The 26,252-nt window shown below is 43.3% G+C and overlaps 5 protein-coding genes across 5 annotated transcripts; 3 read left to right on the forward strand and 2 right to left on the reverse strand.

Annotated features, from left to right (window-relative positions):
* Positions 1–1,083: 1,083 nt before the first annotated feature.
* Positions 1,084–4,427, reverse strand: LOC128299785 (uncharacterized). The gene is made up of 2 exons (XM_053035861.1): positions 4,164–4,427; positions 1,084–4,086 (listed from the first exon to the last, which is right to left on the reverse strand). The coding sequence occupies exons 1-2, from the start codon at positions 4,368–4,370 to the stop codon at positions 1,540–1,542; spliced, it is 2,754 nt and encodes a 917-aa protein (XP_052891821.1). The 5' UTR covers positions 4,371–4,427; the 3' UTR covers positions 1,084–1,539.
* A 506-nt stretch (positions 4,428–4,933) lies between these two features.
* On the forward strand, positions 4,934–5,691 carry LOC128297971 (mitochondrial import inner membrane translocase subunit Tim29). Its single transcript, XM_053033692.1, has one exon. It carries the CDS (start codon positions 5,046–5,048, stop codon positions 5,676–5,678), a length of 633 nt encoding a protein of 210 aa, XP_052889652.1. The 5' UTR covers positions 4,934–5,045; the 3' UTR covers positions 5,679–5,691.
* A 3,954-nt stretch (positions 5,692–9,645) lies between these two features.
* On the reverse strand, positions 9,646–21,406 carry LOC128309830 (mucin-17-like). Its single transcript, XM_053046312.1, has 7 exons — positions 21,246–21,406; positions 21,099–21,175; positions 20,841–21,026; positions 20,435–20,761; positions 15,679–20,364; positions 11,310–11,447; positions 9,646–11,215 (listed from the first exon to the last, which is right to left on the reverse strand). Exons 1-7 carry the CDS (start codon positions 21,404–21,406, stop codon positions 9,936–9,938), a joined length of 6,855 nt encoding a protein of 2,284 aa, XP_052902272.1. The 3' UTR covers positions 9,646–9,935.
* A 1,763-nt stretch (positions 21,407–23,169) lies between these two features.
* On the forward strand, positions 23,170–24,451 carry LOC128309315 (NAD-dependent protein deacetylase Sirt6). The gene is made up of 3 exons (XM_053045672.1): positions 23,170–23,318; positions 23,377–24,045; positions 24,116–24,451. Exons 1-3 carry the CDS (start codon positions 23,253–23,255, stop codon positions 24,449–24,451), a joined length of 1,071 nt encoding a protein of 356 aa, XP_052901632.1. The 5' UTR covers positions 23,170–23,252.
* Positions 24,452–24,737: 286 nt separating this feature from the next.
* On the forward strand, positions 24,738–25,900 carry LOC128309749 (60S ribosomal protein L17). Its single transcript, XM_053046213.1, has 3 exons — positions 24,738–24,762; positions 25,175–25,269; positions 25,340–25,900. Exons 2-3 carry the CDS (start codon positions 25,189–25,191, stop codon positions 25,820–25,822), a joined length of 564 nt encoding a protein of 187 aa, XP_052902173.1. The 5' UTR covers positions 24,738–24,762; positions 25,175–25,188; the 3' UTR covers positions 25,823–25,900.
* The last annotated feature ends 352 nt before the right edge of the window (positions 25,901–26,252 follow it).

Here is a 26,252-nt window from a genome sequence, read left to right on the forward strand (position 1 = left end):
AATCGAAAAACAACATGAATTCACAGTGTATAACTCAAAATATCAATCGAAGCAAAGAAAGCGCAATCTAAATGGTGTGTGCGTTTATCTGCCTCATGACGGCATAAGTGGGCAGGAAACCCCTCAAACGGAAGCTAGGCTCTCGAAAGTGTAGTGAAACAATGGTAAACAGTTTAAAATTCTTTGTTTGCCGCCCCCTAACAGCAATATTGCAGTGCAATGTTTTGTGAACATCCCTAGGTGAACTGTTAGCAGGAGGACTTTTAGGTAGTCTCGCCAATCATAGACAAACCCCGTACACAGTCAATTCAATGTGTGAAATTCAATCACTGCTAATTATTTACCTTCTCTAAAAAGATTTTCAAAGCTTTTCGACAAAAACGCAGAGATTTTTCAAACAATTTTGAATTGACTACTCTAATAAGCTTGATAATTCGTTTGTTGAACTTCGAAACGTTTAATTGACCCGCATCTACGGTTGGCGAGCTGGCTAGTAGTTTCCGGCAACCTTTGGTTCATAAACAGCACTTGAAAAACGTAGAAAATGGCAAACGGTTTTGGCCGATTTGTTCGTACGTCGTCGCCGAATCGTTCAAATTTGTACAGTAAACAAAAAAAAACAAGGTGTTAAAAGCAGAATTAGCTACAACATCTGCGACGGAACTTCTCGGCGTGTGGAGAATCGGCGAAAGGAAAACGAATTATTTTTTAATAAATCTAAAAAAATGGAAAGCATTATGGATCTTTGTGTTCTGGTTCCATTCGGACTGTGAGATATGTAAAATAGGGAAATAAAAGTAAAAAGCAACAAATCTTATAGAAAAACAAAAAAAAAACACATACACACATTATGAGGTGAGATTAACGCAAACAAAACTTACTCTCGATTAAAGAAAATGATGATATAAGGCGCAATCGGAGCAGGGCGACTCCGACGCCCATCCATCTCGTGCAGGTGTGAGAATGGAATGTGCGAGTGAAAGTATGTTAAGTTGAGTGGCAAGTGGAGATAAAGATAAGAATAATAAAAGAAAAACAAAACAATAGTTTATATATAATTATAAATACGAGTATATATAAAGGTATATATATATATATATATTGGTAAATAATGAAATAATAAATTCAAATCTTTCATCAGAAAAGAACCATAACAAAACGACAACACAACTTATTCATGCGAAACGTTCTATGTTATGCATGAGCGATTCCGTTGTATTTCAATTCAAATTCTTCAGAGCTGTTGTTTCCTATATCCTGTCCTATAGTTTTATAGTCCTATAGCCAATATAGAGCTTGTATTTGGACTTGTTTCGGGGAGTAGTTCATTTCCTGTGATGATTGATATCTAGTAGTCTGTTTGTGGTTCATCTCAGCGAGGCATGGCTTAAACGCGTGTACGCTATGAGAACAGAGATCGCGCCAATGCAGGGTTTCACATCACTTCAGGTGCAAATAAGCAAAGGTCTGCTTTTGTCCACCAGCCATCATTAACAGTTCAGCAGAAACTAATCTAACTGCATTGTAGTTGTACTTCTTTTAAAACCCTTTCGAGTACGCTCTTTTCGAAGGTTTAGCGTTTGCTCTTTCTGGTTGCTCCCCTTGCTGGAACAACTGAGAAGCGGTGAATGCTTGTGACCGTGTCCATGGTTCTGAAAACAGATCCTGACTGTGGTGATCGTCCGTTAATGCATCTAGCCCATGTCCGTTGGGCACACTGTTCGATTTGTCCAACACTTCATTTTCCTCCACTAAAACTTCCAGTTCGCACTGCTCTCGCGATGTACCATTAACCCAGCTTCCAACACGCTCATTAATGTCCGCCAACGGAGGTAAACGGGTGGGTATTTGCCCCAGATTCGTACTTTCTCCGAGAATACCAGAATCATGTCCAACACCCCACACGGCAAGCATTGACGGTGCGAGCACATCCCGATACTGTTGCAGCTCTTCGATCGTTTGGCGCCACGGTACGCTCTTTTGGTGTCCATATTTTTCCCGCCGCCGATGCGCCCAGCGTTGCGTTTTGTCTGTACAGGTAGATGTATCGTCCCGTGTCGAAGATCCCAGCCCTTCGTCCTCGTCTGTCTCAGTCTGGGGTTTCTTCCCGCTATCCCTTTTGGTCGCTACCTTGGAAGCTTTCTTTTTCAATGGGTGTAGAAATAGCACCTGTTTGAGGTTATTCCCTTCGATCGGGCAGTTGAAAATGTCACGAAATTTATGCATCGTTTTAAAGCTGGTAGCAGAATATGGAATTTTGCCCGCCTGTTCTACCAACTTCTCGTGCCAGTGTTGCAGAACCATCGCCATCGTTTGCTTCTGGGCGTCAATGCCTTCTCGATCGTAAACGATTTTCTCAGCTCGTTCGAAATTGTACGAGACCCGTTGTTGTAGCAAATCTCCAGCCGAAGTCTGCAGCAGGATGTACAACCCGGGTTCCTCTCCGTTGTCACGTGGTGTCCTTCCCCGGATTAGTACCGCACCGGATTGACAAGAGTAAAACCGTTTTTTTAGCGGTTCGTATGCAGAATGACAGAATCCACGCGCTTGTGCTAGCTTGTAAGTGTTGTGAAACGTAGGCGGATGGTAGGGATAGTGCCGGGCAGCATATGCCGGTGTGGTGACCGGACCAGAGCGAGTAAAACTTGCCATACCGTAGCTCATCGGTAGATGGCTACTGAAGAGTACGAAATGATGTACCACGTCTCTATCGATGGTCGCGTCCCACTGGTGACTAATAAAGACGGGACGTTGATACAAGTTGTGAGCAAAAACGAGCAACACTTTTAATTCGATCATATCCTTATCATTTCCAAGCAAAATTTGAGCGTCTTTTTTCTTCAACGGTGCTTTTTTTGTCTCTATCCTTCCTACAATGAGTTTGTGGCAGGTGGCTATAAAAAGGAGTCCTTCCGAGGGTGTTACCTCTAGCGCGCAACAAAGTTCACAATCGGAAATCCACTGTGCAAAACCATTTCCACCACGGTACACAAGTCGGTACGAGTCTGCGTCCAGAGTGAAACTCGATGATGCATTTTTTTGCAACGTAAAAAACCGAATTACTTTACGGTCGAGACACGCCACTAGCGAATGGCAATCGACGGATCGTACCGCCGACCAGTTATCTTCAATGCGATGTGTAAGATTTATATCAGTCGCTGTCGTTGCTGGCGGAAGCTTTACAATGTGCTCACACGATGCTTCATCATCACTGACTATCCACAGCTGAAGTTGCCGCTGGTAGTCGGTTGTGCAGAGTGTAAACGTTTTACCTGATGCCGCCGGTTTCGTGACAAAACAAACGCTCGCAAACGTGCTCGCGGAGTAAAATTTCTGTACAGTACACCATTCCTTCACGCCCGCGGAGACGTCGGCTTGCCGTAAAATTAGCATAACGTTTTGTTTTCTAACCAGCATTACCTGGCCAACATCGTCCGGAACCATTTCTAGAATCGGACCAGTTATATCGATAGGATATGATTGCACCTCGTGCACCTTCAGATCTCCAGCACAATGAAATTCATCCTGTGCTGATTCACCGACTCGCAGCACTTCCACATTTTCCAAGCTTGCTCCGATGGCTTTGAATATGGTGGCGGTACATCCATCCGCACCATTGATGTTTCGTATTGCCACCATTGTACCGCCGGTAAAGTGATAATCATAGCCCGTGCTTGGCTGCAGATATGGATCGGGATCGCGATCAAGCAGGGTCGCGTATATAAGGGCAACTGAATGTTGCACCTCCTTCCCATCAGCGGGATCGAGCGGATAGGACTTGGAAGCGTTTTTATATTTTTTTTCCAGACTTAAGAGCTCCCGTTGATATGCCTCCTTGGTGTGTAGCGCTCGTACCATTAGATCGGGCGTCGAAGGGCCTAACCCGGGAGTAGTATGCAGTGGCATCGCATGAGCGGCGAAAAAGGGACGTGTGGTTTTAAAATGACTTAATAAATTATCCTTATCGATTACGTCCGGTTGCAACGGAAGCTGCAGAATAGCATGGTGGATGTTTTGGCGTAGGAAGGATGCGGACGGATTACCGGTTTGGTGGTGTATTATCGGTGCGATCATGGAATTTATCCACTGAAATCGAAACACAACATCGGTAATGGTGCTGAACAAACATTTCACTTAGAGGGCTATTTTTCCTTTCCTCTTACCTGTTTATTTTTTGGTCTTATGGGTTCATGTCTTTTTGCCTCATCAGACACTTTGCTTTCTTTTCGTCGCACTTCGGTCGCATCATGTTTCACCCGTTTCTTTGGTTCATTTTTTGTGTCTGCACTATTTTCGAAAGTTTTCCGGTTTCGCTTTTTGGAATTTGTTGGTGCTTGTTCCTGGATCGTTTCCTTACGTGCAAAATCCATCGTTCACCGGCTAGTAAAGAGGATAATACTATTGGGAGCGCATGGCGCACAAATTGTTTATTATGATGTTTTCCTCGATTCTGACTATCTTTCAAATGCTCACTCGATGTTCGTTTTGCTGTATCGTTATGTCATTCGTCAAATGAACACTCGATGAAAGTGAATGCGCAATTCCGCAATTAATTTGAACGCTGTAATTAATTTTCCATAGTTTTTCCAACAGAGCTGTTCTTCTGAGAAAAAATACCAAAAAATTGTCTTTGAAAAGATTTGGTGCTGATCGAAAAAAGACGGTTTATTAGGAACTGCTACTGGTGGCAAATTGGAATGATGGTAGAATCCGTGGTCCAAGAAAAATAAAACTATTTGCGGGTTGTCTAATTGAGCTAGATTATTTTTCCTTGTTAATACCTCACCATTGAACACCAAAATTATTTTATTATGTATGAGATATACCTGCGAGATATAGAATTGTGTGGCTAAATAGCTCTTATTTATCTTGTAAAATATTGTATTCGATGGCAGCACTTCTCGCCAGCTGTCAAAAGCAAGGATGTAAACAAAACAGCGCTGTAGTTAAATTACACGGTGTGTGTCCCAAATTCACTAAAGTTACATAAACATTTACATACTCTGCTTGGTGTTTAAGAACTTTAAATCACTACAAGAAACAACATGTCCCTCAATCCGGGTGCTCGAGGCTTTCGCCGTGCACCATCCCTGTTTCGCAACACCTTTGAACAGCTGAAAACCCGCTACGACAGTGTACAGGCGCGACTCGATGCAATCACCTTTCCCGAGCGCTACAAAGGCACGATCCTGGAGAAATGGGCCATGTACTGGAAAAATCTCGTGATCGATTACAAGGAAATGGTCATCGATACTGGACGTACGATGCGAGAACGACCCGTTCGGAGTGGTGTTTACGTTTCGTTACTTGCCGGTGGTCTGTATGCCGGGGCGCGCAATCCCTCGGAGACAGATTTCTACGACCAGTTTCGACAGGCATACAACAAACTATCGCTGGTGCATCCGACCTGCCAGAATCCGGTCGCCTCGCGGCATCTAATGTTTCTGGAACGATGCCACAACGAGGGAATCCTCAGACGGTTGTCGCTGGGTGTCGTCTCGTTCCTGTGGCTCGATAATTACGACAAGGGGTTAGCCATTTACAAAGCGGTCTGTCCGTATCTGCAGCCACGGTATTTGACCTTCCACGAGCGCATCATTGACGTGGGGTTCAATGATAAGTATTGGGTACTGAAACGAAAAATGGTGGACTATGATATCAACGAGGAGAATTTGTAAAATAAGAATTATAATTACACGGTAGCCACCGATAGAGGCTGTGTAGCGTAGCTGTTCTTTTTGATGACACTCTTTAAAGGATTGTGTTCTTTATGGTGATCCTAACGTATTCTCACGACGTGATTGTAGTACATCTGTATTAGCTCGATGCTGTTACAGCTGGACGCCAACATTAATATTGGCGGGAAACTAAAGTACGGTACGATGGTGCCGATTATCGGCACGACATCCTCAGGATATTGAAGCCTACCATTTCTGCTTTTTTTTACTTTATTTACCCGTTGGATAGTCAGTGCTGTGTACGGAGGTTTGGTGGTCCTCGCAAAGCATTAGCAAAAGGAAAAAAGGGCATATGGCCATTAGCTGCCGGCTCTTTAGGAAAAAGAGGTAGTTTGAGACTACTCAAAACTACGGAGTAACTAGGGAAGGCCCAGGAAGCTGGATTCCTCAGTCATACCGGAGAATTACCTCGCAGAAAAGAAGAAGAAGAAGAAGAAGTGCTGTGTACAGAGGTTTGGTGGTCCAGACACCGGCAGTTGTCTTGCAGACCGGCTGCGCTACCAATACACTATAAAAATGTAAAATATCCTGCCTTCGTGTTTCGGAACAGTATTGTGGTGGAGTATTGTGTTTAGTATTTCGATTGTCACAATTTTTGCAAGTTTGCAAGCCGGTAATGATGTTATAACCGACACAATCTATCAGTGTACTACGACATAGCTAGCATTGTCATAGAATATGAATAAAATCATATTGCAATCATTCGAACTCTCTTTTCCAGCGGCGGATCAACCGGTAGGCGGAGTAGGCGGTCGCCTAGGGCCTCGCCGTGTTGAGAGCCCCAAACAATTTGTGCCGATAGTGCGATTTTTGGAAATTTAGCAGCAGAGTTAATTTATAGCACAAAATCTAATTAAGCAGGTAAAAAATTGATCGAAAATATCCTTAGATTTAATATATCCTTGGTTAGATAAAACATTTGTTTCTATTTGACTAGCTATATCGGGCCGGTTACACGGCTACGCAAGAGAAGTATGCAGTGTACTCAAACTCCTTCTTCTTTATCGGCACGACATTCTCAGGATATTGAAGCCTACCATTTCTGGCTTTTTTTAGACGATTATATGAGATACCAAAACGAGCCAAACAACATCACGTTGAACATGTCAATATAGTCCCCAAAAACCCTGTAATAATAGCCAACGTATGAGAAACTCTCTTACCACGCGCAACGATAACACGTGAGAGCGGATCAGCAATATGCATACTGGAGGGGAATTGATGTTAGCTCCTGTTTTGGATGCTCTCTTGGTATCGGAAATCTGAAAACAGCCGGTTTTGTATGGAATTTCGGATCAGCCGACGGTGCGCAGCTGATTATCTCAGTTGTGCATACACACGCAACACAAAACCACACAAGGCGATCATACCGAAGAGCAAACAGTTCCCCTCGCCTGAGTAAGATGTGGATACAGATCACACACGCTACACATAGCCACACACGGCGATCGTATCGCTCGAATGGTGAGAGCGAGATCGGCTGCTGATGCTAAATGCGAGCACCGCGTGATAAGACTCCCACGTGATAAGCCAGGTATGCGAATGAGAGAGGGGATTCTTCATCTTGAAGAGAGCGATGGTGTGCGTTGCAGGGTTGGCGTCGTATGTATTGACAAGTCCAGCGCGGTGTTGCTTTGTTCGGGAAAGGCTATATGCGTTGACAAATTCGGTAGAGCTATCGAATGACCGTCAAATGTTGTTGCTGGCAGCGATAACTTGCCAATGAATATATTATATTATATTATATGAGATATTTGAGACAATTATATGAGATACCAAAACGAGCCAAACAACGTCACGCTGAACATGTCAATATAGTCCCCAAAAACCCTGTAATAATAGCCAACGTATGAGAAACTCTTCTATCACCGGCAATGTTAACACGAGTGAGCGGTTCAGTTGTATGCACGCTGCAGGGACATACATGTTACCTCCTGTTTTGGATGCTCTCTTGGTGTAGGAAATCTGAAAACAGCCGGTTTTGTATGGAATTTCGGATACGCAATTTTTTCATCGACTGGTGGAGATTTAAACGAATGGGCAAGACACGAACATAATGTGCGTGGAACGATCGACATGGTGCGAATAGAGTTCTTAAAACAGAATGTTCAAAAATAACCACGTTTATCACATAATACACACCCATTATACTTACATATTGTTTTATCAATAAAAATACTTTCGGATGGTGCTTGTTGCGAAACGAAAATCGCGAATTTTAGAGTCGAAAGACAATAATTAATTTGCATTGCTGTTAGAATTTTCAGTTGTTTGTTTGTTCGTTTTTTTATTACACTCTTGCCTTTACAACAAAGTATGTATGGTTTGTATGGAATTTCGTATCAGCCGGCGGAAAGTTTGAGCGAGATGAAGAATCCGCCCGCAATGATGGTCCAAGGACAATCCGTACGAAAGATGTTTTGCGGATCGATCCATCGACGCGCGACAGAAACCGACTCTTGCACCGGACAGACTATCATAGGAAAAGTGGACAAATGTGGTTGCAGATCATTTCAAGGGCCTCAATGCCACCCCCCCCCCTCCCCCTCCTTCATCGTTTTTTTAAATTAGAGGCCCCAACTATAATTCCGCCCTGGGCCTCCAAGGGGATTGATCCTCCACTGGTAATAAATAGTCTATTGTAATCTATTCAGCATAAACTTACGTCTATTTAAGGTGAAGCGAATATTCGTCGTGTTTCAGAAACATACCAACAAACAATGAAATATGATTTTAAAAGACTAACATTTATTTGTATGCATTTTTACAAAGCTTCATAATTTTTTTTTGTTTCATCGCAATACAGTATACAGGAGGCTGAAAACTATTTCCTACTCTGGCGTAGTTTAACCTTCTACCGAAAAAAGCTTAACATCTAGAACACGTTTTTATACACGAAGGTCTTTGCATCCGTCACGAAGATCGCCACTGAGCCACTTGCAGCAGTGGACACGATTTTAGATGAGCCGCACAAACTGGCGTTTAAAATTGTATTGTTCGCAGTCAAACTATCTGTCCACTATCGATTTTGTTTTGTCATAAAAGTAAGCAGTATTCGATGATAGGACACACCCATAACTTTGCTTGACTGTTTGTTCCTTTTGCTTGCCGAAAGTTTGTCTCAGGACTGGTGTTTACCCTCATTACAATAAGCATTGCACCATTATCCGTACTACTCCAAAGCGTTTAGTATATAAAAAAAAGTTTCACCTCGATTACGAATGTGCATTAGTGACTTATCGGTAATGTAATATAGTTTGTTTATGTTCTAACTTTCTTCTAGAAAGGATACCTTAAAATCATATGCCCTACTAAGAATCTCATTCACCGAGCCGAACGAACGAATCTCTTACCGTTAAGCCAAACTATATAAAAAAACATTCAAGCATATGTTTTGATTTAGTGTTAAAATTTACAATGTGAAATATGACGTTTTTCTTCGATCTGCACTATTGATCATACGGTGTAGCATACACAGCGCGTATGTTGTTTCTTCATTTGAAGGAATTTCTGGGGGACTTTGGGGAGGGGATGGCATACTGCCATATTTTCACGTACGGTGATCTTATGCCATTCCTAGCAGATGAGAGAATCTAAAAACAAAAACAGAAATAATAGAATTATTACAAAAAAGGACATAAAGAAGCGACGATTTGTAACAAAATTAAATCTAACCCAGTAACACAACGCTCTATAAGAAATATAAAACAAACAGTAATGAAAGGAGAAGATAAAAACACAGTTAAACAGATAAGAAAAGAAAAGGGACCCGCTAAACTATTCTGCCAAGTATACAAAGACTATCCAAAAGTTTGGTAATGTAGTAACCAGGTGTACAAAATCAATAAAGAAAAAAGAGTATTATTTTCAATCTCATCTCCAAGTACACAGTAAACCCAGATTTAAGTTATTCTAATTGCAATAGCAGCAACATGCTATAAAAGCAGCATACAGCAACAAAAATACTTTAATAATACAATAAGAAAAGAAAGGAGAATAGTATATCGAGTAAGGATGGTAATAAAATTAATTGTAAGCTACCTATATAAATATTGTCCACAGATTGTACCCACTACACACAGTTTCGCGCCAGGCAGGCACGCACGAAACACCGTGCATGTTCGAGTGTCCGTTTATAAGTGAAAACAGAATAAGGGAACTCGCAAGCAACTCTCAAACTATCCGTCTCCGGACCATCTATCGTTCGACGATCGTCCGACGTACGGGGCCACTCTCGCGGACAGAAGCGGATGATGCGGTGGCTTCACATACGGCACCACCACCAACCGCACTGGCCATGCTGGTATCAATTCCACTATCATTATTACTACTATTATGCTGTTCGGCCAGGTTTATCGTGTCCGGGCGGCCATCATCACCGTTTCCACCGTTCGTTGACCGTGCAGCAACATTTCGCGATCGGTGCTGGGGCTGTTGTAGGGGCTGCTGCTGTTCGAAGTAAGACCGCACTTGCACTACCACCTCGTTACGGTCCTCGTCTTCGCTATCGTTTTCCATCTCATCGTCAATGCCATCATCGTTCGGGGGACTGTTTAGCAACAGTTCAGCATCCAGCACAACCACGTTCGGTTGGATGGCGATAATCTCGCTGCAGGTCGAATTCGACTCGTCATCTTCACCGTCCTCGAGCAAATGGTGCCGGATGTCGTTGTGTACATCGTCCCCACGCTCTGCACCATCGCTAAACTCATCATCTAACTGCTGGTGCCGTTCGTTGTTTTGTTGCGATTCCGGTGTGTTTGGAATTTGTATATCGTCCTCTTCCGTAGACAAGGCAATCGTCGGCTCAGCCGCGGTTGGTGGATATGGTTTTGCATTACAATCTAGAACCGTTACGCTTTCGTCCGCATCCAGGGCATGCCTATCACCCTTCATCACTGGCAGGGAGCTGGTGGGAGAGGAACAGTGCTGCGGAGCTGCTAATGAAGATGTGGAAGGAACACGATCGATCGTACCTGGGACTTCCGCACTGGACACTAGAACCACGGCTGTCGCTGCCGGGATTGGGTCCGCCAGCGAAGAGACGGCCGTGGCCGTCGTCGTGAGCGGGAACAGGGCCGAGTTAATTCTGCTGCTGGCCGTACTCGTTTTCGCAATGACCGGATTGGTGACGGTGATCGGCAACTCGAGCGAGGTCGGTACGTGTGGATTGCTCGGTACGTGACCAATAACGGCCGCCAATGTTTCATCGAGATTCGCGCTCGTACCGGTAACGATCGCGGATGGGCCCGATGACGTTGATCCACCCGCCCCGGTAATGGAGGAGCTCGCCATCCGCGGTGACACAGCGACCGCCGATCTTTTCTCCGACGCACAACGGTTGGCCGATTCGATACCATTCTTGCTCGGTACCTCCACCGTCGACATGATCGGTGGCTTCGTTAGCACGGCATTTGTTTCGATCGTCGTGTTCGGGTTGACCTGCATAATCTCCGTCGGCAGTAAAACGGGATGTTCTGCGAAATGCGTAACAGTGGATACAATATTAAACGGATGCACAAATTACAAATTGGAAGCAATAGCACCAGCCTAAGCGCTAGGGGTGCCTACCTTGCAGTTCGATCAGTCCAGCATTTTCATGCGCCACAATGATTTGTGTCCCTTCCGGTGTAACCAGCGTGCTAACTGTTCCGGGTTGCTGCGCTTGCTGGCTAGCAGAGAGTGCCGCCAACCATTCCTGGGCCGTTTCTGCACAGTACAAGCGATCGAACCGGACGTAGATTGAGATGATCGAGGAAGAAAAAGGAATAATAATCATCTCGACAAATTAACACAGACGAACAACGGTAGCGATGAGAAAAATAGGTCGTTTTTACCGTCCAGCTTTCAAGCCCTGAAACGCATCGGGGACACGCATGCACAATCGAAAGCAAACCCAACCAACAGAACAAACAACGTGCAACAACTTCGAATAGGGGGAAACATAAAATCAAACCCAATGCACAAAGCACGCAACAGACAACAATAGGTACTTGCTTTATCCGCTTAGTTTTGTTTGATCTTTTGTAAAGTGTGTAGTTATATTAGATTTTTTTGTTGTTGAAGGAAATGGAAATGTCACCAGTAGCAATTACAATTGGAACACCTTGTTTCATATACATTTGTTTTAGCATTTACCGAATAGCCAGATGTGACACATAAGGGGAAGTAGTTTAATATACTTTTCTAACTTTTTCCTATATGTGGTTGTTCTAGTGTTTTTGTTTTGTTGCTACATTCCTACGTTGGTTTTAATAATTCCTGCCTTACAATATTCTAAGTGCAGTTCGTCTATGACAAACAGTTCAACCAAAATGATAGCAAAACACGCATGTTATATGTCCGTTCCTCTCTGTTGTTTATGTTTATGGGCGCATGTACTTTCCGTCCTACTAACATCTTTTCTAAATTTTAACTCGCAACTGGTGTTACAATACACCAAATTGAAGTCCTATTGCCCCTAAAAGTGTACATAGCTTTGCTGTTTTTGTGCTAATTAGAAAAAGGAATTGTTACAGTGGTTCGAATACATGAAACGTGTCTTTTAAGCTGCTATTAACATTTCATCCCATTTGATGATCAAACCTAAAACGTAACTTTCGTATTACATTTAGGCGATACTTCCCAATTAATTTTCTCGGTTTGGCTCATTCAAGCTATTGGCTTGTATGTAAAAACCCCCGTGGGCCACATGGATTTACAGAAAAGCGATTCACCTTCTGGTAAGCAAGCACAGATATATTAACATACATTCTGCACATGATAGCATAAAAGCATTGAAATGAACTAATACCATCGTACACAAAATGTGAGTTAGACAATCACAACGACCACGGTTGTGTACTTTTAGTATTAATGTGTTAAGTGGGATTTGAAGAACTATCGCTTGTTTTACAACTGTAAGCTGTGTATATACGTAATTGGTGTGTGCTCGTATCATTCAATGTTTTTAAATCAACATCTTTCCTGCTTCACCTACACGCCACACACATGTCAACTTTCCATTGCCCTTAAAGCCTCTAATTAAAAAAAAAAATAAATAAATAATACACAATGCACTGTCCCAATGGATGCAGTAAAACAGCATTGAAGCAGTAAGGGCAAATAGCCAGAGGAAAGGCATACTGAATCTCACACCAAATAACTATTATCATGTCACAATCGTCAACTCAAAAGAAAAGTAATTAAGCCTAATCTACGGAAAGAACATACTAGTAACAACGGGGAAAATACTGCCAAAATCTACAGTGTAGAGAGAGAGAGATAGAGTGGGTTTAAAATCCGTAAAGCTTTGTCAAGTATTTGTGGCTTCGGTGTACAAGTTTGCTCCTATTTTAATTTTAATTTTAACTCCTTCACATTTGTTCTGGCAGCTCTGAGTAACTGAGAGGGCGAGGTCCAGTAGCGATAGAGTAGTAGCGTGCTATGTAAGCGATGATTGAAGCTTATACAGAAGACGATGAGATACAAGAAGCAAGAGCAATTTGTTTCACCATTGACCATGCTGTATGTAGCTTATTGTGTTTTACAGATCAGAATTTCATGCCACTGTTAGTATCAGACACCATTCCTATGAAAAGCGATTGCATTCTAAGCGCTGCTAGGTTACTGCTATGAAGGTACAAATTTGCAATCAAACAAATCTGTCGTATAATCTATGCGGCCTGTCCTATAGTGTCACCTATAACTGTGCACGGTCGAGCTGTGGGACCCACTTCCCTATGACAATGACGGAATGAATATGAGACTAATAGTTGATTATTAGACTATAGTTTTAGTAAATCTTGTAGTCGAACCACGTGTGAATACTATCCCAGGGGATGCGATATTATTCGTGCCGTAACATAACTTTACCGGATACAAACTCATTTTTCAATGTAACTCCCCAAGTTCCGTTATCAAAATCAGTACTTAAAACAAATATAATAGAATGAAGGAAATTTTTACCATATGCGCTGACATTGAGTTCTGACCTTTAAAATCCACTATTACGTACTTGGCCCATAATCATGTAATTGGTGTTCTACGCTTAGTTCGTTCTGCAGAATGCGTTCATTTTCTTACTTCTCGTGTTTTATCTATTTTCGCATAATCTAATATAGTTTACTTGCACCATCTGCCAACCTTCTCTTTCTACTGTTTCTTTTACAATGGAAAACTTCTTGTTTGTGTAATTTTTCTGACTTTTCGATCTTCCCGCTCGGTTCTAAAACATGCTTCCACTAATAATCGTTTTTCGCATTTTATGAACTGTCGGATCTGTGTTTACTTTTCCGTGTGCTTCGGTTCACTCTCGCGCATTTTGTTCTTTCGCAGTAGTGCTGTTCGCGCAGTTCGGACTCGGGATTCAAACATAGTCGGGATCATCGACCGATACGGAACTGGTGAATAGGCTACCTACAGGAAAAAACAGAAACGTGAAAGTATTGGGTGGAAATTTTGCTTCATTGTAAGGAGAGTAGAAAATCATCAAATCGAAAAAAATTGGAGGAAAGAATTTATACTAGAAGAGAACGAAGAAATAATAAAAAAAAATACAATACAACCCAAAACCCATCCAAACAAACAGACCAGAACTTTTGCCGGTTTGTTGCTTGTCTGTGCAAGGCCGTGACCATTAAAATATTGTAGTGGTTGTACGCACAAGGATGATGATTTTTATATTAAAAAAGGGGAATATTTACGTTTGCTTTTACACAAACAGTACTAAAACATGACCAACAACTGCTCGTTGTACAAAAGTGGCACTTAATAAGGTATGAGAAATTCAAACTAAGAATAACTATACAAGAGCAAAACTGATCACCATACAATATATCGTTTACAAAAGGAAATGGCAAATACAGGTAGGGAAGCAAAATAACTTCTACTGTGTTCGCTACCGGGCGGCGCATTCTCGTTTTTTTATATAACTATATTACGTTTTGCGTTACTTACGATTCTAAAAAGGAGGATGAAAAATAAATGTTTTACAGTATGGAAACGAATGCATTGATGTTCATACGTATGAGATGAGTATTGCTTACAAAATTCAGTCCTATCTTACATTAATTTTCGAATAGATGAGAAGTGGTCGTAACACAAACAGTGCAACGGTTAATCATAAGTAACTGTATAGCTGAAGTAAACTGTATAGCTTAGAGTGTGCTTTTAAGACCATCCCGCAAGCAAGATGATCTTCTATATAAAGTCTATCTTTATTCATAGATTCATAGGTCGCGTATGTATCGTCCGCGAAATTTGATGTAATTGATATTGATTGTTGAAAAATGTGGCCCTACCATTGATTGTTGATCAGAAAAACCTAATAAAATCATTATTATTTAAAGCGATACTGTTATGCGTATTGTTCAAGGGACAAAACCGAAAGAAACCTATTTTTCAACGTGAATTAACAGTTTTATACGTTTGCTAAAATTTCACCTTTTCATGACTAACTGAGAGTTTACATCCCGTGATGTGTACATGATTTATGGGCTGACATATATATATAAGGTTTTACGACATGCAATTTCTGGAATAAAGTTTCGTTATTTTGATACATGGAATTACAAACAGCCATCAGCCAGGTAAGAAATTGAATTGAAAGAAAACTATTTCATAAACAAGCTTGACTTGCAACGAACGATTAATGTGGTGGTTGTGCAGAATGTGCAATAGATGAATCGTATAGAAACAGTGTTAAGAAAAAATATGCACGGTAGTATAATTAATGCAACATTTCTACAAGCTACAGAACAAGCATTTATGTTTTTGTCAACGTATTTAAACTATAACGCACGGTGCAACAAAATGCATACTGAAGTGCTGTGCGTTATATTAGGAGGATGTCGAAAAATTAAAAGCAACAAATGTGTACTGCTGCATCTTAGGTGGGAAATTTTGAATAGGATCGAAGAGGGTTCGCATATAACAACATAGTAAGCATTCGTTTACGCACCTTGCAGTACTATTTGTTGGCCGTCCGCAGTTATAATGTGTGATGTATCACCGCCCGCCGCCAATGCCATGAGGCTCTGCTGATCGAGAATTATATGCTGCCCATCTTGCGTGTTGAGCAGGAAGCTTTGCTGCGGACCATCATTTACCACGGCCGCGCCTGTCGCATCAGTGATGGCCGCATTGCCTACTACCTCCCCAGTGCCATCGCCCGACAGATCCGCTCCATTGCTACCGATGGTAGGCAGAATCACCTCCGCCTGGTGGATAATATCTTCCGCCAGGGCGCCGGCCACTTGTTGGCTATGATGCGGCCCTTGCTGCTGGGATGGATGTTGCTGATGCTGTTCGGGCAGGGCAACTAGCTGGTTCGAGGGGTCTAGGTAGAGTAACTCATCGTTGACACGTACGAAGGTTTCATCGCGCACCGAACATAGGTAAAACAGATTTGGCGGACCACCGAAATTCTCGGCCGTAACAGCTACCAACTGTGAGGAATCTTGCACACCTCCGCTGGTTGCGGCCGTAGACGACCCGCTGCTACTGCTAGCTTCCGTCGCTGAGCCACCAACCACGGCTAGCTCGGCTGTCGATCCAAGAATTATTTCTGCCGGGGTGGTTCCGCTGCTGGACGTGGAACCTTCCAGTAGAATGGTGGCCCCAGCTGGAGCGACGAGTGATGAAGCGGGAAGCTCCATTTCCGTGGTCACCTTATGATGCTGCTCTAGCATCTCCTCTTCCTCATCGATGTCGGCCACGCTTGGGTCCGCCAATGCGGTGCGTGCCGTTAGGGCAGATGACTCCTGCACGGACGAATCGGCTGCAGCCGCAATTACCACATTGCTACCAGAGGACGCCACCTCGGGCAGGGTTGCACGAGGACTGGTAGTACTGTCTGATCCCTCGACCACATCAGCACCTTCCGTCGTTGTTATGAGTTTGGTAGATATTGGAGCAGGTTTCTTTTTCGCCGTCAACTGGTCAACGCGCTGCAACTGTTTTAGCTGTGCTTGCTTCCCGTACAGCTGACGCATCCCGCTCTTGGTAAGCATCTTGCCCTTGCCTTGCCGATCCTCTATGTATCCAAGACGACTGAATTCTTTTAATTTTTGGGGCGTAAGCCTCAGCACGCGATGACTTTTTTTGCTTCCTGCATCGCTGCCGGAAGAAGAGGAGACTGAGGACGATGCCCCATCACCGGATGCGCGACGGTCTTGCGCTTTCGATTTGCCACCTTCTATTGCATCTGATTTCACGGTACTTGCCGCATACGGTGTTGCCGCTGTGTTCGTTAGTGGTTTCTTAGTTAGAATGATCTTTGGTGCTACTAATTGCGTAGTTACCGACGACGCAGCAGCTGTTGGCGGTGATGACGATGTGGTGGATGTTTGTTGTGAACCATTCGGTGGTAGCGTCGGAGTTGAGCTAGCTAGACGACAGCTGGAACTAAGAGTGATGGCGCTCGTCACAGATACCGCGGCTTTAGAGGAGGTGGAAAACTTCGATGGGAAAGCTACGCTTGGCGTCGAGGTGGTTAGTACGGTACCTTTGCTCGTTATCACAATTTGCTCCTTGGAGGCACGACCTCCTTTCACAGTCGCCACCGTCGTTTGCCGTTTGTCTCGCGTAGAGGTCGTTGTTAGCGGGTGTGCTGTCCCGACCTTGGCAGTAGTTCCGGCACCATTAACACCTTTCATCACCGTGATGGCGGCAGCATTCATTACAGGAGACGCTTCATCCGCCAGTAGTACTGAATCATCCATTACGATTGGCATGTTGCTAATGTCGAATTTATCATTTACCGCCAATTCCTTCGCTTGTTCCTCGGCAAATGTCGTTTCATTCTGTTTGTTTTTCTCTGGAATGGATGAAGGGTCTTGGTTTACGGGCACTACAACATTCATAGTGACTATTTCGTCCTCTAAAGTGGAAGTTGTCTGCGATGGTACCGAAGAGTCTGAAGAGACCGCCACGACCAGCTTCTTTGAAAGAAGGTTTGTCTCCTCTGTCGTAGTAAGCATCATCGATTGTAGATGGCGCTTTCGAGGGTTGATACTCTTGGTCATGTTACTGCTACTGCTGCTGCTGCTCTTGGCAGTCGAGCTGCTTTGTCCCACAACCGCCGCAATGGACTGAGACGAACTTGCAACCATATTAGGTTCCTTCGTCTGCTCCCCGGCATCGTGCACTTTGATCGGTACATTTTTTTCTTCACAATCATTACCCGTACTACTGCTACTCACCGGTGTCAGGACTGTTGACGCAACAGGAAGATTAATCAATGCTTCTGCAACTTGCAGATCCGTCGCAGTTGGTTCTGACGCTAACGAGACGGAAGGAGGCGGTGAGGATTTTTTCGTCTGTATCAGTTCCTCCTTCTTCAGTTGCAACTGTGTTTCAATGGATTGTTTCTTCAGTGGTAGTGCGTCATTTACCGTCGTATTGCCATCCGCAATTACTGCAATAGTTGTAGCAGTCGTTTCCATTTTCCGGGAAGTACGTTCCGTGGCATTGTTGTCTTCAGTTTCCTTATCGTTGGAGACTGTGATTTGTGACGTTTCTTGCAAAGAGGAAACTTCCCGGCGGTTCCTTTTCGATTTGCGTGAAGACGACGCGGATTCGTTCGGCCTTTCTGACGATTCTGTAAGACCTTTAGTAAACTTGCCTCGACGTCGTACGGATGACGAAAACAGTTGATCACCGTTACCGCTACTGTCCGGGAGCAGTATCTCCTCAGATTTTCGTTTTTTCTTTGCTGCTTGCTGCCGCTCTACATCCAGTGTTATCATATCTTCACTCATCGCCGAAGAAGTGACGGAAGGGTTCTGATGATCCTCCTCTTTCTTCGGTTCGTTCTTATCCTTCACTATTCGTTTTTCCTCCTCACAGGTCTGTGGCTTCTTATTACTTTTATCCTTTGCAACATTGCTAGCGGCTGCTTGCGAGCCAACATGAATGTCTGGCGCCTTCTCTGCTTGACTTTTATTTTCCGCAATTACTTCACCACTGTAGTCGTTGCGGCTCGGAGACAACGAAGGCGAAATCGTCGCTGCAGTTTTGTTACGCGTTTTAAAAATACGTTTGCCCCGTTCCTTTGGCGGCAGCGTACGATTACAGTCAATTTTATCGGAAACGCCTGCCATTACGTCGCTCAAAGCTTCGGGCAGTTTGGAAACGTCCATTTCACATAGCAGCGAATCAATTTCCTGACTCAGCTTTACGTCCCGATCGACTTCTTGCGGTTCTGGATCAAGCAGAGCTGACTTTTGATGTGCTGCTGCCGATGGATCTGTTTTACGATCTAATCGTACCGTTGTTGTAGCCGTGGATATATGGGACGCCCTGGATTGCTGTCGTTCCTCTTCATCGTCGTTAAAATCGAAACAGGAAGACTCCGTTTTCTTTTTTGCGTCATCTGACTGAGATTTTTGTTCCGTGCTGGCATTGCCTATCGTACCACCATTGTCAGCCGACACCGAAGTAGTTGTCGTGTTTTCATCGCCACTTAGCGATTTACTAGATCCCCGGGTAGCACGGTTCAGTATCAGCTGTTTAGCACTAATCGGGCGCTCTGCCGGCACGGGCGCCGTAGATTGAGAATTCCCGATACACAGTTCGTTGGATCCAGTGGTTGAGGAACTGCTTGCCGTGCTTCCTTCGCGCGATGGTACCGTGTGCTTTTCCTGTACCATCGATACATCGTCATTGGTGACTTCGATGAATTCACGTTTTTGCTTTTTCGGGATGTTCCTGTACTTGATCGTTGCGTGCGGAGATGCAGTTGGCGTGACAGTTGCGGCAGTAGGAACAATCGTATTAGCAGCACTAGCAGAAGATACCGTTGCAAGGGTCACGGTTTTTACAGCTGCCGCAGTAGTAGTATCATCTAGAGAACTATCCAGATCATTTTTCGCTTCCTCTCCCTTTGCAGTTTCCACGTTCTCGCAAAATGTACTTGCATCATTTTTGTCCGCTAGTTTTGTCACCTTCTTAGAAGCCAAAGTCTGCTTGATGCTTTCCTGTTTTGATTCTTTATGTTGCTTTTTGGTACCTGATTTTACCGGTTTAACAGGCGAAATATCTTTTGGTGGAGGAATTTTCTTCTCCACAACAGAAATATCTTCCTCCAAATTCACCGCCTCCTGTCCTTTAACACCTTCATCTTCTTCCTGTTCGTCCTCACTCCAGTCAGCAAGCAATTCATTTTTAAATTTCACGTCTGTGCTGTTCTTAATGCCAATGACCGTTGATTCATCACGGCTCATCGTAACGCTTGCCACATTCGGTTGATCTCGCCGATTCTCATCGTCTTCCTGTATGTCTGCTGGTTTATCAGCGTTTACCGACGCACGATTGTCTTCCGTGTCGTTTAGTTTGGCTACGGATGATTCATTCTCATCTTGCTCTGGTGATTGACCCCGTTTATTTCTCCCACGAGCGAGTTTCTTATGCTTCTGCGTATCGCTCAATGGAGTTGTTTTGCGACCTCTTCTCGTTCGTTTCTCACTAGACAATTCAACCTTAGCGGGAATGGATAGTTCGACATTCCTGATAGGTGATCCGAAGGATTTTGTCTTGCTTGTCGTTGGTAACGATCGTCTAGACTGATCGATTTTACTATCCGGTTCCAGCTCGATCTCTTCAGCCGATTCTTCCTCCTTTTCATACGAAACTTTACGAGCAGGTGCTGCGGAAGATAAACAATACATTGATCAATTATACGAATATGTTTAGCCTTCCTGTACGTTCAAACCTACCCGTTGATGTTGTAGTGGTTGACGAAGATAATCCACTAGCGGCTGTGTAGCTTGCTCGGCAATGCTTTATGTGCAGCATGATCAGATTTTGTCGATTGGCACTGTAATTGTTACACTTGTAACAATGATACACTTGCCCGGGAGAAGATAGTAGTGACTGTGCCCCAGTGAGGGACACGTTCTCTGCTGGTAGAGCTGCAATAGCTTCACTGTCGGTTGAGGCGCTTGAAGGTTGCGCTAAAATTCGAACCTCATGTATCGTTTTACGACCCGACCCAAACGAAATGGGTGTTCCAAATATTTTTGAAGATGAAGGGTTTGGTTTTTCTTTATGCAAATAAAAATAGAACAATTCATGTCGTTCAGTGTAAAGTTAATGGATGCACGGCAAAACATGTGCACATACCTTTTGGGCTCTTTCCTTTACCAGTGGATGAGCGTCCATCTTGAAATAAACCTGAATAGCGTTCCTTCTTCTGTGCTTGGAAATCAGTTGAATTAACAATGTCCGGATCACCTCCTGTTACACGTTCGGCATGCATCACATCAGACGGAAACTTTTCCATGTGTTTCATTTTAGCACGATATTGTTCTGAAAATAATGGTTGTCATTAGTTTACGAATGCACAGCATCGACGGGGATCAATTTATATGTTTCACTTACCCAAACCTTTGCGAAGAAATTCGTTCTTGCGTGGACAATTATACTTGAAGATAAAATTGGGATTTTTTACGTATTCACTGAAAAAGAGGTAAATAAAAACAATTAAATTCTGTGTGCTTGAAACAGTTTTCTATAAGAAAAACTTACTAGGAATCCTCTTGGAAAAATTTGACCACCGCTAGCGGCTTTTTCCGAAGCGAGGAAAGAAACTCTTCGGACAGGCGTGACTCGCCCATCACCTCACCCGGCCACCAGCTGTTGCTCACCTTCACCCACACGATGTCCCCATCGCTCATTTCGTCCTCCATGGTAGAAAAACGCTCGTCACCTCTGATGGGCAACCGAGCTTGAACAAGTTTGCTTATCCTTTTAAAATCTTTTTAAGAATGGCTAATTTCTTTTCACTTCTGCTGTGCACTCAACCACTGCGGCATCCGATGTATTATAGCCAGAACAATTATCCTGAAATTAACCCTAAAAAAGGATGATATCAATGAAACATTGGTTCGGTAGTTCAGTTTCACTTCGAAATGTTTTCAAGATGTTGCGATTGTTTGTGTCTAAACGAAGCAATATACTAATAGTCATACCTTATTCTTTTGGATATCGAACGCTACGGTATGTATCGAAAATTTTACACGACTTCTTTGGCTGGTTGCCGATCTAACTTCCACTTCAGCCGGAACTAGGCGGTAAGATGACAACTGTGTTTGATATTATATTTTCTCGTTTTGTCACTGCTGGACTTGTTTTACGCTTTGTATTTAGCAAACTTCGCCGCACTCGTATAAGCAATCATCAAATGCTATTAACATTGTCTTTTCTCCTCATTCACTGTCCACCGTCTTCGGTAGCCTTACAGTTTTTCTTCGTTTTCATCACGAACCATATTCCCGTTGGTTGTTGGGTTTTGCAGAAAGGGACGCGGTTGTTCTTGTCAGAGGTGACTCGCTGTTGCAGTTGTATTACTACCTGTACAGTAATAAACTTCCGGTAACTACAGCTCCTACTCGCAAGCGTTCCAATTTTATGCAATCACCTTCGACAGACGTACCTTTTGCGTGTGGACTTTTTGCACAAAGCAGTGTTGTTGATTAAACGCAAGTTGAGCTAAATTTTCTTCCTTGGACTGCTACCATTTCGTCGGCAGCCTACATTGACGCACCCACAGTTTATACTGCACTGATGGATAACTTGACGGACGTCAAGTATACGATGCGATATGTCTATCGAGGTCAACGGTGTTTAATATTTTTATTTAAGTTAAAAATGTTCTAAAATATGTATAATTCTTTCGTTTCCTTAAATAACATATTCAAATTGTTTATGAAATCGTTTGCTCTTCACGAAAGTACCCATTATTTTTCCATTTTCTGAACTTGAAATTTGAAGATGCTAGAATACTTTCTTGAATGTAGAGGTTTGCGTACAAAGCGCAATGCATAGATTGAACTGCTTCGCCGGACACGACCAGAGTCCGTTGCGTTGAGGCGCATTCCTTTCGACAATTTCACACTATTTTTCTCACATAACAGTTTATTTATACCGATCAAAGTTTCGAATCCAACCGAACCTTTTAAAGGTAGACTTTAAAATCTAATTACCAAATTGTGTCTTCACACGAGAGATCCGGCATCGAATCCCATCTAGACCGTGTACCTCATGCCGTATACATACAAGGACATACAAGACCTAGTATACTGTATCGTTCGGAATACATTCTGATGGACTCAGACTCTGGCTCCGGACGTGAAAGGATTTGTATGTCCACTACTCTCCAGATTCATGTAGAACGAACAGGATGTATTGATACGGAAGAATAACGTTTATAAGCAATAGAAGGCCTGTTCGTTCTTTTAATAGGTGAATAGGCGTTTTCTTTTTTTTATAAAAAAAACGTCGAGGAAATGTGGAAAACTCTTGCTCATGAGTAGAATCGGTAGTGAACTGTCAAAAAGTATGTCACCTAAACAAAATTTCGTCCTGTACCTACCGCTTGTTCATCCTATTTGATTGATTAATGAGAAAGCTTGTTGGTTGGGTAAACCCTCTTAAAACCCGTGCCGGTGTATATGTGTGAATAGATGTTTACAAAACAATGCCGTATTGGTTTTTATTTCATGAATAGGAAAAGTGATAAATTTATCTATAATTATGTCGTGCAATTACGCTGAAGGGCTTTCACAGTATGACAACAAGGGCGTTCTTGGATTGGCAGAGGTGAGTGTGCAGTTTTGAACAGCTGATATCATCAAACATTGATATCCATTTATCACAGATCTTCGATGCACCCGAACTTGTGGAGGAAAAATGCGAACAATTAGTAAAAATGATGCTAGCCTCGAAACATACAGTTGTGCATACCGGTGCAGGAATCAGCACCAGTGCGGGCATACCGGATTTTCGCGGTCCCAACGGTGTTTGGACACTGGAAGAAAAGGGCGAAAAACCAACAGTCAACATTTCTTTCGATGATGCCATCCCAACTCGCACACACATGGCTTTAAAGACACTGGTGGCAACTGGCCACGTGCAGTACATTGTAAGCCAAAATATCGATGGGTTGCATCTTCGGTCGGGGCTTGCCAGAGAACAGCTTTCCGAGCTGCATGGAAATATGTTTGTAGAAGTGTGTCCCAAGTGTCGCCGGCAGTACGTGAGAAGCAGTCCGGCTCCGACGGTGGGCAAAAAGCTAACGGGAAATATTTGTCCAGCCACAGGTACAGGACGTGCCTGTCGCGGTGGAAAGTTAATCGATAATATACTAGACTGGGAACATGATCTTCCAGAGAATGATCTCCAACTTGCTTTCATGCATTCTGCGATGGCTGATTTGAATATTTGCCTAGGAACAACGTTACAGATTGTACCGAGTGGCGATCTACCATTAAAAAATCTTAAGCATGGAGGACTACTTGTTATCTGTAATCTTCAGCCGACGAAACATGTAAGTTAAGCAATGAAATGCTAAAAGCTATACTTCTGGCCATTCTGACCTTCTACCCCGTACTCTGCAGGATAAAAAAGCGGATTTGAAAATATCCACTTACGTCGATTCAGTGCTGGAAAAGGTGGCCAAACGGTTAGGAGTAGAAATTCCGGAATATCGACCGGAAGAAGATCCAACCAAACTCAGTTCATACACTGTTCAGTGGACCTTAAACGGACAAATGGTAAAAAGTTTAGAGAAGCGCTATGATAGCACGATAAAAGAGAAGGCGAAATTGAAAAAGCGATGTTCTACGATCAGCGCCCAACAGGAACGAGAAGAAATGAAAAGAAACAACAAAAAACTGAAGCAAGAAAATCATTCCAGCGTAGAGAGTAAAACACTTTCAAACACTTGCAGTTAAGTTGAATACATAATTTTCTAATAAAACTGCATTTAAAAACAAAAGAATAATTATTGTTTAATACACTATAAACATTCTGAAGTGATTTTCCAGCACATCATTCGAAATCCAAAAGAAAATTAAGAACTTGAAATTAGATTCTAGTCGTATTATCGCAAATTATACATTCTAGGCAAATGCTACGAATGCTCAATGTGATTTTCTTGAAACGATACGAGGTACAATTACATGCTGCAATCCTTTTGACAGCAGCCAAAGCGGAAGCTCACCTGTCAAAACGTTGGAAATCTCTCTTTCCGGCATCTTGCAAGGTAAGTGACGGAAGCGCATTGGAATTGTTGTGGGTAAAATAAATCGAATTTATTCGGTTTTCACTCTAAAACCAATGGTCCAGTATGATAAATTGGTTGGGAAAGTGTTAACGATCATTATGTGTTATTATTCCACGCGTGACCTTCTGTTGAGGCATAAATGTGAGCTAGCTACGTCGAACATCAACATAAACCATCGGGTGGCTGCTGTGGTACAGCGCAGGATGGTGTGGGGCCACTGTTGATGTACTGCCAACGCTAGCTGCCAGAAAATGAAACGAACACTTTCCTGTACAATTTTCTTCGACTGGTCCCATTGGCACAGGGTGTACAACATTTGCAATGCACTGAATCTGCGATTTCAAGGAGCGCGATGATGTTAGTTAATTGTGTTGAATATTCCATTCCTTAGACTTCGGATTCAAGATGGGTCGTTATGCTAAGGAACCCGACAATGCCTCCAAATCGTGCAAAACGCGTGGGTCAAACCTTCGGGTGCATTTCAAGGTAAGTTGGGCAAACTGTAACACCGGTGGTTAAAATGAAATTAAGCTCTTGTTTTATCGCACCCGTACAGAACACCCGCGAAACGGCACTAGCCATCAAGCGCATGCCGCTACGCCGTGCTCAGCGATTCCTGAAGAATGTGATTGAAAAGAAGGAATGTGTACCGTTCCGTCGTTTCAATGGCGGTGTGGGCCGTTGCGCTCAGGCCAAGCACTGGGGCACGTCGGTCGGCCGTTGGCCGAAAAAATCCGCCGAGTTCTTGCTGCAGTTGCTGAAAAACGCCGAAGCGAATGCCGATTACAAGGGTCTGGACGTCGACCGGTTAGTGATTAACCACATCCAGGTAAACCGTGCACCCTGTCTACGTCGCCGTACGTACCGTGCCCACGGTCGCATCAATCCTTACATGTCATCGCCGTGCCACATTGAGCTGTCGCTGACGGAGAAAGAGGACGTTGTAACTAAGGCCACCGATGAGTCGGAGCTGGCGAAGAAGAAGCTGTCCAAGAAGAAACTGCAGAGGCAAAAAGAGAAGATGATGCGCAACGAATAAGGAGCGTGAACCGTATTCTTGAGCCGTGCAAGATTGTTCTTTATAGGAGTGGCGAATAAAACTGTCAACAAAAACGCCCGACGAAAGGAAAGTGAACAAAACCTTGTGTGTTCGCGTGTGTATGTGTGTGCTGTGTGGCATTATTTGCCTCGACGCAGGTGAAATGTGCGATGCATTCCCGGAAATGATAAAATATTGAGAAAACTAGTTTATAGAACTGCTTCACTGGCTGCTACTTGGAGCAACACTTCACTTCGGTAGATAGTTGATCGTTTCTTTTCAACGGCCCATCTTTGTGTACAGACCTCCACAACAGTACCTTTTCGATAAATAAGCTATCCTGCCTATTCCCGGTATTGTAGTACCGTACTATACGATGCGGTTTTTAATTTGTTTATGCATAAACTTATTCCGCAAGGGTTATTAATCT

The sequence above is a fragment of the Anopheles moucheti genome, chromosome 2, assembly GCF_943734755.1.
Source record: "Anopheles moucheti chromosome 2, idAnoMoucSN_F20_07, whole genome shotgun sequence".
Taxonomy (NCBI): domain Eukaryota; kingdom Metazoa; phylum Arthropoda; class Insecta; order Diptera; family Culicidae; genus Anopheles; species Anopheles moucheti.

Coding starts and splice junctions, on each gene's coding strand:
- LOC128299785 (XM_053035861.1), bottom strand. CDS start 4,370: ATGGATTTTGCACGTAAGGAAACGATCCAGGAACAAGCACCAACAAAT. Junction 4,087..4,163: donor TAAGACCAAAAAATAAACAG/GTAAGAGGAAAG, acceptor TTTCGATTTCAG/TGGATAAATTCCATGATCGC.
- LOC128297971 (XM_053033692.1), top strand. CDS start 5,046: ATGTCCCTCAATCCGGGTGCTCGAGGCTTTCGCCGTGCACCATCCCTG.
- LOC128309830 (XM_053046312.1), bottom strand. CDS start 21,406: ATGGAGGACGAAATGAGCGATGGGGACATCGTGTGGGTGAAGGTGAGC. Junction 21,027..21,098: donor ATTTCTTCGCAAAGGTTTGG/GTAAGTGAAACA, acceptor CATTATTTTCAG/AACAATATCGTGCTAAAATG. Junction 20,365..20,434: donor AACCACTACAACATCAACGG/GTAGGTTTGAAC, acceptor TATCTTCCGCAG/CACCTGCTCGTAAAGTTTCG.
- LOC128309315 (XM_053045672.1), top strand. CDS start 23,253: ATGTCGTGCAATTACGCTGAAGGGCTTTCACAGTATGACAACAAGGGC. Junction 23,319..23,376: donor GCGTTCTTGGATTGGCAGAG/GTGAGTGTGCAG, acceptor CATTTATCACAG/ATCTTCGATGCACCCGAACT. Junction 24,046..24,115: donor ATCTTCAGCCGACGAAACAT/GTAAGTTAAGCA, acceptor CGTACTCTGCAG/GATAAAAAAGCGGATTTGAA.
- LOC128309749 (XM_053046213.1), top strand. CDS start 25,189: ATGGGTCGTTATGCTAAGGAACCCGACAATGCCTCCAAATCGTGCAAA. Junction 25,270..25,339: donor ACCTTCGGGTGCATTTCAAG/GTAAGTTGGGCA, acceptor GCACCCGTACAG/AACACCCGCGAAACGGCACT.